General features: G+C 51.7%; 1 protein-coding gene across 4 annotated transcripts in view; it reads right to left on the bottom strand.

Annotated features, from left to right (window-relative positions):
• CD276 (CD276 molecule) overlaps positions 1 to 16,560 on the bottom strand; it is a 30,240-nt gene extending 13,680 nt beyond the window's left edge. The window contains exons 1-2 of one of the 4 annotated variants that reach the window (XM_045848558.1): positions 16,427 to 16,560; positions 840 to 960 (exon numbers count right to left, since the gene is read on the bottom strand). In XM_045848558.1, the coding sequence (XP_045704514.1) occupies positions 840 to 906 (67 nt within the window). In that variant the 5' untranslated portion in view covers positions 907 to 960; positions 16,427 to 16,560. Of the gene's footprint in view, positions 1 to 839; positions 961 to 4,287; positions 4,319 to 15,553; positions 15,979 to 16,426 lie in introns of those variants that run through there. The other 3 variants (XM_045848557.1, XM_045848559.1, XM_045848560.1) reach the window with 3 other exon arrangements.
• Between the last annotated feature and the right edge of the window lie 296 nt (positions 16,561 to 16,856).

The following is a 16,856-nucleotide window of genomic DNA, read 5'->3' as shown; positions in this document are numbered from 1 at the left end:
CCTGGCCCACAGGAAGCATGCAGCCCAGGATGGCTATGAATGTGGCCCAACACAAAATCGTAAATTTACTTAAAACTTTTTCTTTGCTCATCAGTTTTCATTATTGTTTGTGTATTTAAATTGTGGCCCCAAACAACTCTTCTTCCAGTGTGGCACAGAGATGCCGAAAGGTTGGACACCTAGAGAAGTAGGAGCAGCAGTGGATAGAGAGGCTTCCTTTGTGACCACTAGATGGCACCAGAGACTCAGCTTTGTCTTTCCCCATGGAGGACGAAGTAACAGATTAAGCTTTGAAACATAAGGTGAGAATATTATGATGAAAGTAGTTGCCATTGTTGAGTGCCAACTCTGTACCAAGCACTGCGCAGGAAGATTTACAGCATTTATTCAACATGGGGACTGAGCACCTGTTATGGGGCTGGCACCGATCCTGTTCTCTGAGCAGAGAAAGCAACAAGAAAAGAAACACAGTATGTCAAGTGGAGACAAATGCTGGAAGCAGTGTGAAGTAAGGTCGGGGGTGGGGAGGGATGTGTTATTTTATACAAGGTAGCCAGGAAAGCCTGGCTGAGGAGGTGACTCTGGACATATTAGTGCTCACAATGCCATTTTATAGAAGAAATGGAGGCTAAGAAATGTAAAGTGAGTTACCTATTGGATCCTGGAAGTGGAAATGAGCGTGGACAAGTACAGGAGAGACTGGGAGGAGGTTTGCCAAACCCTTCTGATCCCCGATCCCCGCTAAACAGAGGCTCCACAGGACCCAAGGTGGTAGTGTGATCCCCTCCCCTACCTCCAGCCCAGCACCGGCACCCTGCCCCTCACCCTGCACCCCTCACCTGTGAGGCAGAACCACAGCACTCCTAGGGCAGTGGCCACATGCACACCTGTGCCAGGACTGTCCATCTTCCTCTGAGGCAACTGACAGCTGGGCTCTCGGTGGTGGAAGGCTGCCCCTGCCTGTGAGGAAGAGGAAGTGAGCCTTTGTCTCAAAAGGTCCTCTCTAGGCACAGCCCACTCATCTCCCCTGGACCAGTTTGGGGCCAGGTTGCAACTGCCAGCTGGGATGACCTTCCTCCCACACACCCACAGGGCTCCTCCCTGCTCAGGCAATTTTTGAGAGATTCTGGTAGGAAGGAATTGAATCACTGGGGAGGCTAAACCAGGACAGGTAGCTGCAACCCACCCTTTCAGAACCAGGATGCAAACATAAGCTGAAGGAGGCAAGTAGAGGCAAGATAGGCCAGCTCAGGGCAAGGATGTGCTCCTTTGGCAAAGGCTGGAGCCAGACTTAGACATAAACCAAGAGGTCTGGTCTTTACCCTGAAGGCAGGTGGGAACTACCAAAGACTCTGGAATTGGGGGAAGGATATGGTCTGAGCTGTGCTTCATAACGATTACTCTGCAAACAGCTGCAGGATGTGGAGAGACAAGCAGGGTAACACATGCCAAGGGAGTGGGAAGCAGGCCTCGGCTTCAGCACAGCTGCCCCAGGCCACGGACGACTGCCTGATAGATTGTTGTAAGGGAAGAATGACTTGGCTGCTTGCTATATCACCATACCAAGAAGGAGCAGCAAATGTTCTTAAAAAATAAAATGTACATAGCCTTGTGGTTTGTCTTTCTCACACTCTGCTTCAAAGCTGGCTCAATATATACAGCCTGCCTTCACCAATAAACAGTTCCCTCCTCTGCATCCCAGAGAAGGGACTCCACCGGACCCCGCTTTGACTCTGTGTCTTTATTTCTCAACCCCCCACCGCCTCTCCTCGGGACCTGACTGATCTAGCTGTGCTGGTCACGCCACAGGATAAGTGAGACAAGCCGGGCAGAAGAGAGGGAGCAGGTCTGGGTGAAAGGGCCAGGACTGGAGAATGCGGGGACAGAAAGAGAGCAGTCAGGGGTCCACGGTTTTGTGCCCAGTGACCAGGTGGGGTACTCACTGACAGAGAATGTGGAACGGTTCGGCACAGGGCATGGAAAGTTAGCGCAGTCTACGTAGTGACTTCCAGGGGTGAGTTCTAGGAGGCAGCTAGGTGCACAAGTGGGAGGCCCAAAGGGAGAGAACGTTTGCTGGTTTAATACACTAGATTGAGTTAACAAGATGGATCAGAAATGGAAGGGGCCAGGACTGGGGCTGACCCTCACGGCTGCAGTGAGGACTGACTGAGAGATAGGTCTGTGGCCACAGGTCAGACCTCAGCAGGGGGCCCAGTCCTCCCGGGATCTCTGATAGGTGGTTAGACAGACAAGAGCAGAGCAAGGAGTTGGGCCAGTGACAGGTCAGCACAGCGGAGAGTCCCAGGTGTCTAGCAACTGGCAAAACTGAAAAACCAAGGACCTGTCCCCCAGGGTGACTTTCCTCCCTGGAATATCACTGGCCATGTGGCTCATACCCCCCTGACCTTTTCTCCCCTGGCTTGTCACTAGTCACGCAGTAGACCCCCTTGGAGGAGGCCACAGGGGGCTGAAGGGTGGTCTCATGCGACTCCCATTGGTGCCCTTGCACGACCACTTCCTTAAGCACTGACCCCCGGGGATGACATCTAGGCCTCCAATGTTTCAGCCCCAGGCCCAGAAGAGCAGCAAAACAAGACAAGTGACGCCATGGCTGCCTCAGGACCAGCTGCGATGACTAATGACCCCCCCATCCTGACGCCAGCCAATGAGTGGAGACCAGGACCCTGAAAGGACACACCTGGAAAGCTGATGAATATTCTGCTGGGATCTTCCCCTGCAACCTTCCCTAAAATCCCCATCCTTAAAATCCCTTAGGACGGAGGCCCCAGTGCAAGCACACCTGTGCTCTTCCCTTGCCCCTCCTCTCCCCCTCCAGGCGTGCCGCCTTTCCGTTTCTCTCTCCTGCATTCCCTTCTCCTGCCTGTGTAATTTGTCTTCTGAGCCCATTCCTTCTACAGCTCACTTCCTCCACCTCTGTGACTTCCTAAACAAACTTGTATAGTTTCAGTCTTGTCTCTGAATTCTCTCTTAGTCAGAACTCAATTATCCAGGTTTTTTAACCAAGCTCCGCTCTGCTTCCACCGTCCAACACCCGACGCCCGCGGCGTCTGACTTGGGCGGGCTGCTGGAGCCTCTGTCCGCGCCTGCAGCTGCTGCCTGCCTGCTGGAGCCCGGCCACACAGACCGCGCAGACCGCCGCTGTCTGACACCGGCGGGCAAGCCTGGAAATGGTTTCACATTCTCATAACCCCAGGGGGAGACGGGCTGAACTACTTGATCCCATTTCGTAAGAGAAAAAAACAAACTTAAAGCCCAGACAAGTGAAGTGGCAACACGATGTGCTGTGATTTGCCAGTTGGCACAGCTGAGAAGTATTTGAGTTCCCAACCACATCTTTCGGCCCTTCCTCGGGGCAAAACTCCACAGCCATTAACACCAGTTCCAGTCTCAGGCATGGGCCTCAGCCCTCCTAATCCCAACCAAGCACCCACCAGCCCCCACACACCTAGAAGCTGGGCTGAGGGAGTCCCTCACCCTCACCCAGTGCTTCCTGCCAGCCCCTCCCAGCCCTCCGCAGTGGGGAAGCCCTGAGCAGCCACTTCCGTCCCAGATGCTTCCCGTCCAAACCTGGTGACCCAGAGTCTCACCAAGGGCTGAGTCAGCAGCCTCCTGCTTCATTCATAAAGCATCCTTGGCAAGCACCACATCCTGCCATAGGGCTGCCGTGGCCCACAGGAAAAGCCAGTGGCCCGCCATGCCTGCCTGGCCCCCAAGGAAGCACCCAGGACTAAGGGTTAAGAAACTGCCAGATTCCGAGTCTCCCTTCCTCACTTTCATCCCCAGAAAAGCCATGGGCCCCACACTCTCTCCCTGCTGCTCATGCCTCCCACCTCCCATCCTGACCCTCCCAACCCACTCCACTCTGTCCCCTCAGATAGCTCCATTCATTCTCTGCAGTGCTTCCTCTCAGGGCCTAGCCCCTGCTCAAGGGCCTCCCACAGCTCCCCATTTACTACGAAAGTATACAGCCCCCTGCCCGGTATTCAAGACCTTTCTTAATGGCTGTCACCTCCAAACATCAAGGTAATTTCTGCCACTGGGGTTTTACTCCCTGAGGTCTCTTGGGAACGCCTGCCACCTCTGTGAATGTGGGGGATTGGGGAGCACTCTCTCCTGGCCAGACCAATCCGGGCTCCCCAAGGGCTAAGCTCTCCTTCCCTCCAATGGAAGAACGAGGGAGGCCCCAGGGGTGGGTGTTGTTGGGCTTGCTACCTTTTTCCTTTCCTAGACGCTGGACCTAGAAGAGTTCCCACCTTCGTGGCTTACCCTGACAGCCCCGCACTGAGACCTGAGAATTCCGCAGCACCCGGTGGCTCCACCCCAACAGCCGGGCACCCAAGAGCAGAGGGCGGAAAGGAAAAACACACCTGGCAGGTAAGGTGCTGCTCGGTGAATAGGAGCCTGACTGGGAACAGAAAACCAATCACCGCCCCTGGCAACAGATGAGCTGCCCGCCCAGAGCACAGAGCCTAGACCGAGGACTGCAGGCACTGGCACCGCCCTTCCCCTTCTCTCCGCAAACGGGAATTCTCATCCCCAGGCAGACCAGCCCTGTGGGAAGCGCATGCTGCCCCTCCCAGTGAGTCAGTCACCAGCCAGCAATTCCTTCTCCTTTTTCATCCCCCTCTACTGTCCCAGTCCTGGCTGAATTCGGGAACTCCAAGGAGCTCTGCCAGAAGAGACCTCCAAAAGAAGCAGGAGTGAGAGGCCCAGGCCACCTTTAGCCTGAGAGTGCAGCAGGCACAGTCCATCTCCAACAGAGGTGGAGCCACAGGGAAGCTCCTGAGAAAGGATGCAAGATGTGACCCCAAGGGCTAAGGCTGGGCTCTATACCAAGGTGCCCCGGAATTGGGGGTGTCCTGGAGGGACTCCTTGCCCTCACCATGGCTACCAGCAGCTGCCCACATTCTCCTGCCTTCTCCCAATCCCTGGATGGACTGCTTGGGCAACGCTTCCCACAAAGAAGGCAAGAAGTGTCAAGGCACATAAGCAATGTTAATCTATGCTAACCTGCATAGCACAGAAGCACCACTTCTAAAAATGGCGGTTGAGCCCCTGGATACAGCTATGCCTGAGGTAAGCTGCACATCTAGACTGCCCAAGCACTCCAGCCAGTCTTTTCCTTGCCCCCCAACCCTGCCTTAAGCCAGTTTGAGCTAAGTTTCTATAGCTGGCAATTGAAGAAGTACTTGAATATACATTTATCCATGTATTCAGTAATGCATTTGATGATTAGGAAGGTACTGGGGATAGAAAAATGACTCTACATTCCAACAGGGAAGGTGTGCATGCACACAAATTATTGCAGCTCAGTACAGTGTGTGGCTTAAGATACAGGGAGGCCCACTGAGAGGCCCCTCAGAGACCTGACAACTCTGAATCCTGAAAACTGATTAGCACTTCCCAGGTAGACAGACTATGAAAGGTGGCCCCTCCCTAGTCCCAACCCTCCTGGTACTGCCTATCTGCCTCTCAGGCAGATCTCTTTGAAGAGGTAGAAAGTGAGCCCAAATTTGAGGTTCTAGTCTTCACTCTGCCACTTTACTGTGCAGTCTTAACAGCTGACTTCCCCTCTCTAAGCTCAATGTTTCCTTCCATAAAAAAAGCTTTGCTGGTTGTTGTTACAACTTCATTAGTGTGTTCAGCCTTCAGGTCCTATATCCCTAAGGTCTAGCCAATTAGCTGCCATGCAGATCTTACTGAAATGTGAGAACCAGTGTTACAGAAATAACTCATTTTCCTCTTATGCCTAATATCTCCTCTTCTACTGTGTCATTTTTAGTTAGGTATGTGGTTACTCAGCTAAAGACTACAGATCCCAGCCTGCCTTGCAGCTGTGTGTGGTCACATGACCATTTTCAACAGCAACCAGCAGGTGAGAACAACTGATGTGCACAACTTCTGGGTCATGCCTTTAAACAGAGTGCATATACCCTCTCTTTGCTCTTCCCTGTTGGCACTGGCTGGAACACAGATGTGGGGAGCCACCTGGGGCCATGCTGCCAAAGGCCACACCCTGAGGACTGCAGGGCAGCAAGACAGAAGGCCCTGAGGAGCTGCAGTATCAGCCCTGAACATACCCGGACAGTCACGTGGGTAAGAAATAAGCATCTATTCTAGCTGTCTTTCTTACAGTCCCTTTTTGTGACTAATTCGGGGAGCCATCCCTCCCTTACTTTCCCTCCTTCTCTCCCCACTCTGCTCACCCCATGATAACTGCCACTACTCAGAGGAGAAAAAAAAAACACCCCACATCTAAAATAAATATTTCAAAAGAAAAACTGGACACTGTCTCATCAGAGTCACTCAGTGATGCCTGGCCCAGATTTATTTCAAAGGTAGACGTGATGCGCTTGGGGACTGCGTGGGAGGGAGGGGCTGAGAGAGTCAAGGCCGCACTGAAGGCTTGAACAAACAGGAGCAAGTGGGCATGCACGATAAGAAGGGGACCCTGGAAGTGACGCATGTCTAGGGGGAAGTATGGTTCCTATGGGCTTGAGCTATGGATCATCCCCGCCAAAATGCCTGGTGGTCACCTCGGACACACAGAGCTGGACTAGAACAGAGAGGGGCAAGGGAGCCATCTGCGCACTGGTGGCAGTGAAAGCCAAAGCTGAGATCACTGAGGGAGACCATGGAGCGAGAAGAGGTCCCCCACAAATTCCGGAGACACTGTGGAAATTAATGGTCAGGTATCAGAACAGGGAACCCCTCTCTGGCCACCATCAAAACCTGTGTTTGCCCCCTCCCCTGACAGACACCCACCGCCTCCCAAGTCAGTGTCCTGGCTTTTTGGGCAGCTCCCATTGGCAGAAAGCTCCACCTTGTATCGAGCCAAAAATCTCTCTCATACAGCCCACGTCAGTCCTCATTCCACCCCTTGGACCATGCAGAGCAAGTCTGCCCCTACCTTGTAATATTCAATTTTCCTCTCTCTTGAGGTCACCAATGGGCATCCATGTCATACTGTTCACCAAATGACCCAAGACGATAGACTATCAAATGACCATCCATTGTTTTCATGGATTACTGCTGATCCATGTGTGGACAAAAAAGGGGCCACACACTAAACCTGACAAGCTCAGGAGAGGTCTGTACCCACCGTGAGCCTTACAAACTCAGAGACCAAAGTAGCCCCGCAGATGGTCTGAAGGTAAAAATGCCTGACTGAAAGTGGGTCGTGGCGGGGAGTCACATCCCAGGCCTGTAGCTTCCTTGACAGAAGTCAATGTTTCCAGCAAGGGAGCCTGTCCATTGTCTTCTTGCATCTAGGATAACATACCTTTGAAACGTCAGAGTACTCTGCTTTCCAGACCCCTCAGGGCACAGCCTGGCCAAATAAGAGCACCAGACCCTAGAATTCCGAGTTTCTGTTTTGTTGCTCACATGCAACCTCTCTGTGCTCTTTGTGCTGTCAACAGTAACTATTCTGTACCCACTGATGCACAAGTACCTGTCTTTGTTTTACTCTTTAATCAGTCCCAGAGATCTCCCTGCTCTTTGTTCTTTAGCCTCCCCAATCTACCACCAGTGGATTTCATGTCACCCTCCTTACATCTCCTCTTTAATTCTAAGGCACAAAATAAGCTGCACAATGGCTGGAACACAGTTTCTCTGGAGCAGTTTCTTAGTCCATTGAGGTTTCACTTCCTGGCAATTGTCATCAGTTTGGTTCAAATAAACTCATAGAAATTCTCCTCAGGTTTGGACGTTTCTTTTCTTATGTCAGAACACAACTCTTCCATCCTCTTCTGAAGGATTTGGGGAAGAGCTGGAGCTTAATAGGAGATTTCAGTTTTACTATTACATTTTATCTGGTTAAACTGAGTTCATCCCTTCAACTGTCGTAATATTTTTTTTAATTGTACCAAAATATGCACACCAGGAAGCTTACCATTTTAACCATGTAAGTGTGGTGTAACCATGATCTTCTGAAGTACTGTTTGGACAGTTCCTGGTACACAGAAGGTGCACAACACTTTTTAAGTGGACAAAGAACAAAGAGTGAATGAATGCCATCCAAAAAGGTTGCTCTCCTCTCCCTGCTCTGTCTCCTTCTCTTGTGTCAAGGTCCTCGGGGAGAAGGCAGGAATGGGAAAACCCCACAGCACTAGGGTCAGCGTCCATCCAATGTTTAGGGCTTGTGAGCCGTCCTCCTTAAGCTGCCACCCAGCTGCCCGCCCGCTCCTCTCCACCCTAGGCTGTCTCGGGGTGTGTCATGGCTTCTGGTAATGAACCAATCATGTGAAGAACCAGAAAAAAGATTCACGTGAGGAAGATGGCCTAATAATTGGCTCCAAGACTTTGTCAGGGATTAAGGACAAGTTCACCAACCTGTGGTTCCCACAATCTACCTTCTTCCCCGTAAAACTGGTTATTTGCCCACCTCCAGTCTCCCAGCCTTCATTTCTCCATTCATGCAACACCTGTGTCCTGGGGGCACGGTGCCGGGTGCTACAAACAGACAGAGTGACAGACACACAAACATACCCACATAAATGTTCTTGTTCTGCAGTTGGATTGGGCTTATCATTAAGTTCCATAAGCCCATCGTACTACATTATTTTGTTTGCAGCAAATGATAATAAAAGCCAACAGTGTTAAATGCCTGCTACCTACCAGGTTCTGTTCCAAGTGCTTTTACACACATTAACTCCTTTAAGCTTCCCAACAAGTCTAGGCACTATTTTTATCCCATTTCTCAGATAAATTCAGGCACAGAGTCATTAACTGGCCCAAAGTTACAGAGCTACTAAGTGGCATATCTGAAATATCATTTTTATTTATTTTTTATATTTTATTTACTGACTTTAGAGAGGAAAGGAGAGACAGACAGACAGACATTGACTTGTTGTTCCACTTACTGATGCATTCACTGGTTGATTCTTGTATGTGCCCTGACCAGGGAGTGCACCTGCAACACTGGCATGCTGGGACATGCTACAAACATGCTACCTTCCAACATGCTACATTCCAGGGCTGAAATGTCACTTTTATAATGAAAATAGGAAAAGGGTTTGGGAGAAAATATATAATTAAAATAGCCGAGGTTACTAAGAAGGAGGATGTGCTCCGGGGCCATTAGCAATGAGTCCATCAGCTACCACCACTGTAAAGAAATGACCCAAACAAGCGCACAGGGGCAAAGATGAAAGCTGGAGGAATACAGACACAGTGTGCCGAAAACAGCATTTAAGCTCCTGTGCCTGAGGCAAGCTGCTCCTGCAGACTGCCCAGGTACTCGAGCCAGTCTTTTTTTTTCCTTATTCACGCATTCAGTAATTTAGTCATTCATTCACTGTGCACCTGTTAGGCAGACATGGGGAACAGAGACATGGAGAAACTCGGTGTCTGTCCTCGAGGAGCCTGCACACGAGTCACTGCAGCCCCGCATACTGTCCTATTTAAGATGCAGCGAGGGCCACTCGGAGACACCTACAGCACTTGGTAATCCCAAAGCTGCACCCTGAATATTGACCTGAAGCTACCAGATGGTCAGGCTGGGAAAGGCCATTCCAGGCAGAGGGAACGCAGGTAGGAAGTAGTGTGGCCAGCTGCAGGAATTGCAAGCAATTCGGTGTGGCTGACCCGAATTGCACGGTGCTGGCTACAAGAGAGGAAGGCAGGGACTAGAGCAGGGAGCTCTGTTTGGACTTTGTTGGAAGGTGGTGAGGAAGAACGAGAAGTAACTATTGTTATAGGTAGGCTGAACCTTGATTGATCAACTGATTAATAATGTAATGTTAACTTAGCTGAGGAGTTTTAAATTTTAAAGGAAGATACGTAAAAGAGCAATGGTGTACTCAAAATAAGAAAGAGGTGATGATGGAGTTTGAGGCATTAAAGAATTTTTTGAGACTGTACCCTCCTGGAGATGCTCAAAACAACTCACTCCACCTGTGTGTGGACCCACTGCTGGTCATGGATGTAGGACTGAGTCAAGCAGGGGTCAGCAAAGGTCAAGAGAGAAAATATTTTAGGCTCTGTGGGCCATCCAGTACCTGCCGCAGCTACCCGATGTCACGGGAGAGCAGTTGTAGAGAGTGTGTGACAGAGAGAGGGTTCTGCTCCAACACTCAGATTTGAACTGCATATCATTTTCATGAATCACATGATTTTTTCCAATAATTAGAAATGTAAAAACCATTCTTAGCTTGTGGGCTTTTTAAAAACAAGCAGCAAATATCTGGCTCATAGGCCATTGTTTCAGAATCTGGGTTAGGGAAACACTAGCATCACTGCTCAAAGATACCCGGGTGGCAGCAAAAGCGGGAGACAGTGGGGAACTGGTGCATTAACTATGGCCAACCTAGATAATGGGTAGCATACAGCTTTTCAAAAGAAGGCATACTAATATGGAAATAACATATTTCCATGACATATCTCTGTGACATATTTTTGAGTGAATGATACGTTTGTACGACCTCATTTCTGTGGTAACAAAATGCCCTATGGTCTGAGGCTGAGTCACCCATGTCTCTCTCTTCATCTGTCTATCACTTGTGTTTCACTGCAGGCCCTTCCTTCCCCAGCACTTCCTTGGTCCTTTGGGCTCTCCAACTCTGTTACTTTTTTTCCTAGATGATTTTATCCACTCCCACAGCTTTAAGTACCATTTATATTCTGGAAACTCCTGAATTTATTTCTCCAGTCCACAACTTTCATCTGAGCTCCAACCTTAAACCCAACTGTTTCCTAAGTGTCTCCGTTCCAGTGACTACCAGCATCTTCCTCTTCACTCTCGATTTCTCCCCCAAACCTGTTCCTCCCAGCGCTTACTGCATGGTAAAGGCGCCACTCTTCACCCTCTGCTCAAGCCAGGAACCTGGGTTTCTCTCATCTCTACAGTCCATCACCAAGAACACCCCAAGAACACCAGCCACCCCAAAATATATCTCAGGGGTCTGCAAACTATAGCAGCCCGAGGGCCACATCCACCCCGCCACCCGTTTTTGTTCAGCTCACCAGTTAAGAAAGGCTTTACGTTTTACGTTCACATGGTTGGGGGAAATCAAAAGATCATTTTGCGACACAATGAAATGACATGAAATTCAAACATCAGTGTCTGTAAATGAAGTTTCATGGGCGCACAGCCTCTTCACCTGCGCGCCGTCCATGGCCGCGTGTGCACTCCCACAGCAGAGGAGTGGTAGCAAGGCCTCAAAGATTCACTTTCTGGCCCTTCGCAGAAAAAGTTTGCTGACCCATGAAATATATTTACTCTCTCTTTTTCCACCTCTGCTTCTCTCCTGGCCTTCCAAATCACCAGGATCTCTTGCTTGATAACCACAAAAGCCTATTCACCAGTCTCCCAACTTTCTCTCCAACCAGTGCTTTACACCAGCCTATAACCTATACTCCATACAGCAGCCAGAATAACCACTATGAAAACACAAATTGCATCATGTCATCACCTTTAATATTTCAATATTTTATCTTGGGATTGTCCTCTTACTTGGGATAAGATCCCAACTTCTCCGTGATCCTACCTGGTTTGGCCCCACCCACCTCCCTGGACTTGCCACCCCCAACAGTGGGCCTTCTAGTTCCCTCGCAAACACAGTTCCTTCTTGGATGGCTGGGTAACACTACTCTTTCTGAGATTCACCTTGGCAGAAAAGCTGGGTCAGAGGTCCACCACTCTAAGGTAGGCGCTGCTATTCATTGCCCACTTTGTTTTCTCTCTGTCACACTGAACTCCCCTTAGCAGGAAATGCATATGCTTTGTTTACTATTGTATCCTTAATTCTAGCTAAGTGCTCAGCACATATTTAGTGAATGCATTAATGAATGAACGAGCTCATACATGTTTGGGTGGACAGAGAGATGGACGGATGGATGTTTGTACATGGGAAAAGGGTCTGGAAACCTGATAAGGAACATAACCCTGGGGTGTGGGAATGGGGGTAGAAGCCTACTTCCATTTTCTAGTTGATACAGTCTGTGTCCGGCTCACCCCTTTAGTCCCTCTCCCCCTTCCTCCTTCCAGAAGCCACGTCACAGCACTTCACATCGTGGGCGCCAGCCCCTACCACTCCTGCTGCCGCCACATCTCCCAGTACAGGGCCTCTCCCCCATGGACACAGTCCAGTGTCTCCCCTGTGGAGTCCCAGTTCCTCAGAGCCTATGCTGACTTTCAGGTGACCTGGGAGCCCTGTGTTCCGGAGGTGGTACTGTCCCTGCTCCAGGGCTCCAGGGCTTCAAGAATCCAAGGCTCCAAGGCTCCCAACAAAAAACACTTCTCATCTGCATTCCCAGCAGGTTTCCCTCCAACATTCTCTCCCTAAGCCTCAAGAAAGCCAAGTGTCTGAAGTCATGAGGGGTGGGGAGGAGGCAGAGCACTGTCAGAACCAGAGGGTGTGGGAGTGGCCCCTGGAGACCCGGGTGTGCTGAGGACCAGCCTCCAGAAGAGCAAGCACTCTCAGCAAGGGCCCTGGCTGGGATGCCAAGACTATTGGTTGGAGACACCCAAATCAGGCCTGCCCTCTCCCCAGCTACCCCCACCCCAAGATGAGTCCTTGCTGCCTCACTGTGGGGACCCTCGGCACATCTTGCCAGCCTACACAAGAAGCAAGTGCCTGCCTTCCGAGTGTCAGAAAGAGCCAGTCTTGGAGACAGACCAAATCCCAGCTCCAGCATCAGCCAGCTGCGTCTTTTGGCGGGGCTTCCTCCTTCTGAGCTTCAGTATCCCCACCTATACAATAGAGCTAACGATACCCTACCTCACTGAACTGCTATAATGATTAAATGAGATGACATTTTATTGAGCATCCAGGGCAGCTCTAGCCCCAAAACTTGAAAACACAGTGCCCTTATCTGGAAACTCATGATGCAGGCGAGGCAGAAGTGGGGGTAGCAAGGGAGGGAGAGTTGCATAACAGCACACGTGGCCCTCTTCCAGATGTTTGTTCCATTCTGAGCCAATAAAACCAAAGGAAATTATTCAAGGATCACATATGTCCACCCTCTTCCCTCTCCCCTAGGTCCAGGCTACACTCTCCCTCTTTTGCTAGAGGACAAACCTGTCACTCCTGTCCTGGGGGTGTGGGAAAGGGATAGCAATGAGAAGTTGCCACCCACTCAGAGGACAAGGTCATGGATAGTGATATCATCCTGCCTGCCTTTCTTCTCCCTCGCCTGACCCCATGACTCAGGGCCAGAGGCTCATGGCCTATGGAGTCCTAATCTCAGAGGCTGCTTGGATTTGGGTCATTTTCTTCACCCAGCCCAAATCCTGCAAGTCTAGCTGAGAAGCAGCCAGCAAAAGGTCAGATGGCTGTCCTACAACACTTTCTAGGAGTCTCTCCAGGTGCTGCAGAGTCCCAACTCAGATGGCTCTATGACCCCTCTGGGTCTATGACTTCAAACAGTATTGTCCAGGTCAGTGTGAAACCCAAATTCTGCTCCAAAGAATGAAGATATATGACTTTGGAGAAGGGTGCAGTTTAAGGATGGGGGAATTCCCACAAGGAAGACTCAGACATCAACCTCACCAGAATAAGGGCACAGCCTCCTCAGAAAGGACAATGCTTCTCTTACTGTCCTCTCCACAAACATTCAAGCACCCAGATGCCAGACATCCAGCCAGCTTGCTCCAATCAGGTGCCTGGCAGAGCTGGAGAGGACCAGGGTACGAAAGGAAAGCGGTCTTCAAGTCGGGCACCCTTCTCATCCTCAGGCTGGCATCAGCACAGGCTCCTCACCTCTAACAAGCTGCATGGTTTCACTGGAAAGCTCAGAGCAGGTAGGCAGCACAAACTACCTTTGAAGAGAGAAAAGAACTCTGAAGACCATTCATGGGACCAATAAAAGCATCGCTGAAGCCACTAAGTGCAAAGCTCACTCCAACAGTCCCCTTGCCTTATGGCCCCTCAGTGCAAAAACTGATGTTCACAATGCAGACCTGAAGTCATACAGAAAAATGAGTGTCCTGATGTCAGACTGTGCTGTACATAACACAGAAGAAAGGCTTCCATGCTCAACAGTTAACAGCAGTGTTGGTGCTTAAGCTGGGAAACTTCAGATGTCAGGGAAAGGCACTCAGTCAAAACAGTCCATTCCCAAATAAGCCAAACGCGAGCCACCACCCAGACTCCACAGCCTTGGAGCCCCGCAGCCCTTGGCCCTTCCCTGACACTGAGACCCTCCTGCCCATCCCACAAGTTTAAACTTCAGTTTCCAGTTTAGACTTCAATTTCCCTTAGCCTCCAGAAGGGCCCCACCTATGGTGCAGGCCCCCAAACTACAAGGAGGGCTGCACAGCATCGGATTTCCCAGGAATTTCTGGGAGGCCAGAGGGAATTAGCCAGGAGGCAGAACTAAATAAAGAACTCTCTTAAAGACTGACCGCTTCATTACTTGCTAAAACAGAAGCTAAATGCAAAGATGCCTGTAAGAAAAGGACCAGGAGTCCTAATTGAATGAGGAAATCAGACTCATTTACAATTTCCGCATCCCATTTGAAGCAACTTTTTCTCAAGTCAAACAAACCCTCTCCAACCCTCTTTTTTTTTTTTTTTTTTAACTACTTGCTGGCATTTTCCCTCAATGACATATCCCATATCTGAGTCACTCATCACACATTTCTCATTAGGGCATGTTGCCCTTTGGAAATAAAACCCCTTTTCTTGTAGTTCACTGCCTTAGGCCCCCAAAGCTGTCAATTTGATGGCTGAACAGTAAGTGAGGGCCTTGAAACCTGGGATTCGATCCCCTCCCCTTTCGTGTTCCCCCACTCTGGTCCCTACTTTCCCTCCACCGGTTCCCTTCTGTGTCCACCCCTCCTCACCCACTATCTCCCTGGGATTTCCCAAGCCCAAACCACCCCATCCCTGCCTGTGCTTTCCTGTTCTTTGGCATTCTACTGTCTCCTCCCCTACCCCAACACCTAGTCACCCTTTCACCCAGGCCTGCTGTCCTTACCTGTTCTCAGAATATGCCCCACTCACGCCCACTGTCGCCTGTAGAACTCCTCCCGTCATCCACTCCTTCATCCTTTAAACCCCAGCAGAGTGAACCCTAAGCACTCTCCTTCCCCTCCCAGGCAGCTCCCCCTCCTCAGAACTCGTGCTCAAGCTGTTTTCCTCCACAGCGCGCGGGAGACCGCTTCCCTCCCAGCTCCACACAGCCGGTTAAGCTCTTCAGAATCACCAACACAGTGACAGATCTGCCTGCGTGCCCCCTGCACACCGGGGGCCTCCGTAATCACGACCACCCACCCAGCCTCCTCCAGCAGCGTACCAGTGAGGGCAGGTCGCACCGCGCCCCAGCCCCCTGGGCTGGAGGGACCGGGTGGCCAGATCGGAGGCGGGGTTGGATTCCAGCCACCCCCAGCTGCCTCTGGGCCCCCGAAGCCAGGGATGCCGCTCGGGTTCTCCCTGCTCACGGCGCAAGGGCCAGCTCCGGACAGGGAGAAGGCCTGGTGGCTGTGCCCCACGAGGGAGGGGACGCTGCACTGCCCGCTCTAGCGGCCTCGCAGCTGGGACCGGCCACAGACAAAGGCCGCCCGCGCCCACGCCACGCAAGCACTCACCACGCCGCGCCCGCTCCCGGGATCCGGGATCCAGACTCGGCGGAGCTTCGGAGCCACCGCCGCCCCTGCCGCCGCCGCCGCCGCCGCGAGGCCGGACCCCAGTGGGGGTCGGGGGCGGCCGGGAGTCTGAGGGGCGGGGCGGGCTGGAGGAAGCCGCGGGCCAGGAAAGGCGGCGGCGGGTGAGCCCAGAGACCGGATCGGCGGCGTTTGGGGCCAAGGCCTGAGTCCGCCCGCTGGGCAGGGCGAGGGGTCTGGACCCCGCCCCGAACCGGCCCTGACCAGGCAGGGAGAAGCGGGGGGCAGGGGGAAGGAGGTGCTGGCCTAACCGCTGCCCCTCCTTCTCCCCGTTCCCACACTCCCAGGATCCAAAGTTTATTTCCCACGAGGGGGACGGCAGACCAGTCACTCTTCCCACCCCCTCCTCAACAGGCTGCTGGCGGCGGCGGCAGCAGCGGCTGCGCGGTAGCTCACACCCCACTGTCCGACCCCAGGCTCGCTTCCCTCGACACCTGGCTGGGACCGTGGTCTGGAAAGGGTTAATGCGCCTGCGAGGAATTAAGAGCTGCTCTATAAATACGGCGTAATGGGCGCCTGAGCCAACCGCAGGGTAATTTCCACCCAGCTGGTTTTCCTCTTTTCCTTCCGCCCACGGCAACCCCATCCCCCCACCCCACCCCTCCCCCTCCCCCCCACCCCCAGCGGCCAGCCCCATCGGTATTTGTAGCCAAACACAGGGCGCTGGCCAGACCAGCTGGGCTCCCAAAGAGGTTGCGACTCTGACCACCTTGGCACAGGCTCTGTCCTTGTAAGACCCCATCTCCAGCCTGGGAAGACATGGAGCCAGACTCTGCCTCAGCCCATCCCTCCCTGCACCTGTTGTGTGACTTGTTCTTCATCAGCTAGACAGCAAAAGCTCCAGTGGAACGGGCTTCTGTGGGACAGGCTCTTTCCACGCTGGGCCTCTTGGATCCTCACAATAGCCCATCAAGTAGATAATATTATCCTTGTTTTGCTTTTGCCAAGCCTACCAGCAAGTGGCGGTATACTCTGGGGGAGGGCTTGAGAAACATGCAGGAGCACGTGTGTCTGCATGTCAGCCACTTAAAGCTCTTCACCACTGTACCTCATTTCCTGTTCACAACTCAGTGAGATAAATGCTATTACTATCCTCATCTTTACAAATAAGGAAATTAAGACACAAGGACTAAGTAACTTGCTTCAGAACAACCAACTATTAAGTGGAAGAACCAGGATTTGCTCCATTGAACTTAGTGCTGAATTCATATCTAACTGTGGGGTGTGT

This window comes from Phyllostomus hastatus, unplaced genomic scaffold (assembly GCF_019186645.2).
Source record: "Phyllostomus hastatus isolate PE091 unplaced genomic scaffold, TTU_PhHast_1.1 phas_contig_62, whole genome shotgun sequence".
NCBI lineage: Eukaryota > Metazoa > Chordata > Mammalia > Chiroptera > Phyllostomidae > Phyllostomus > Phyllostomus hastatus.
This window is presented reverse-complemented; position numbering and strand designations above follow the sequence as displayed.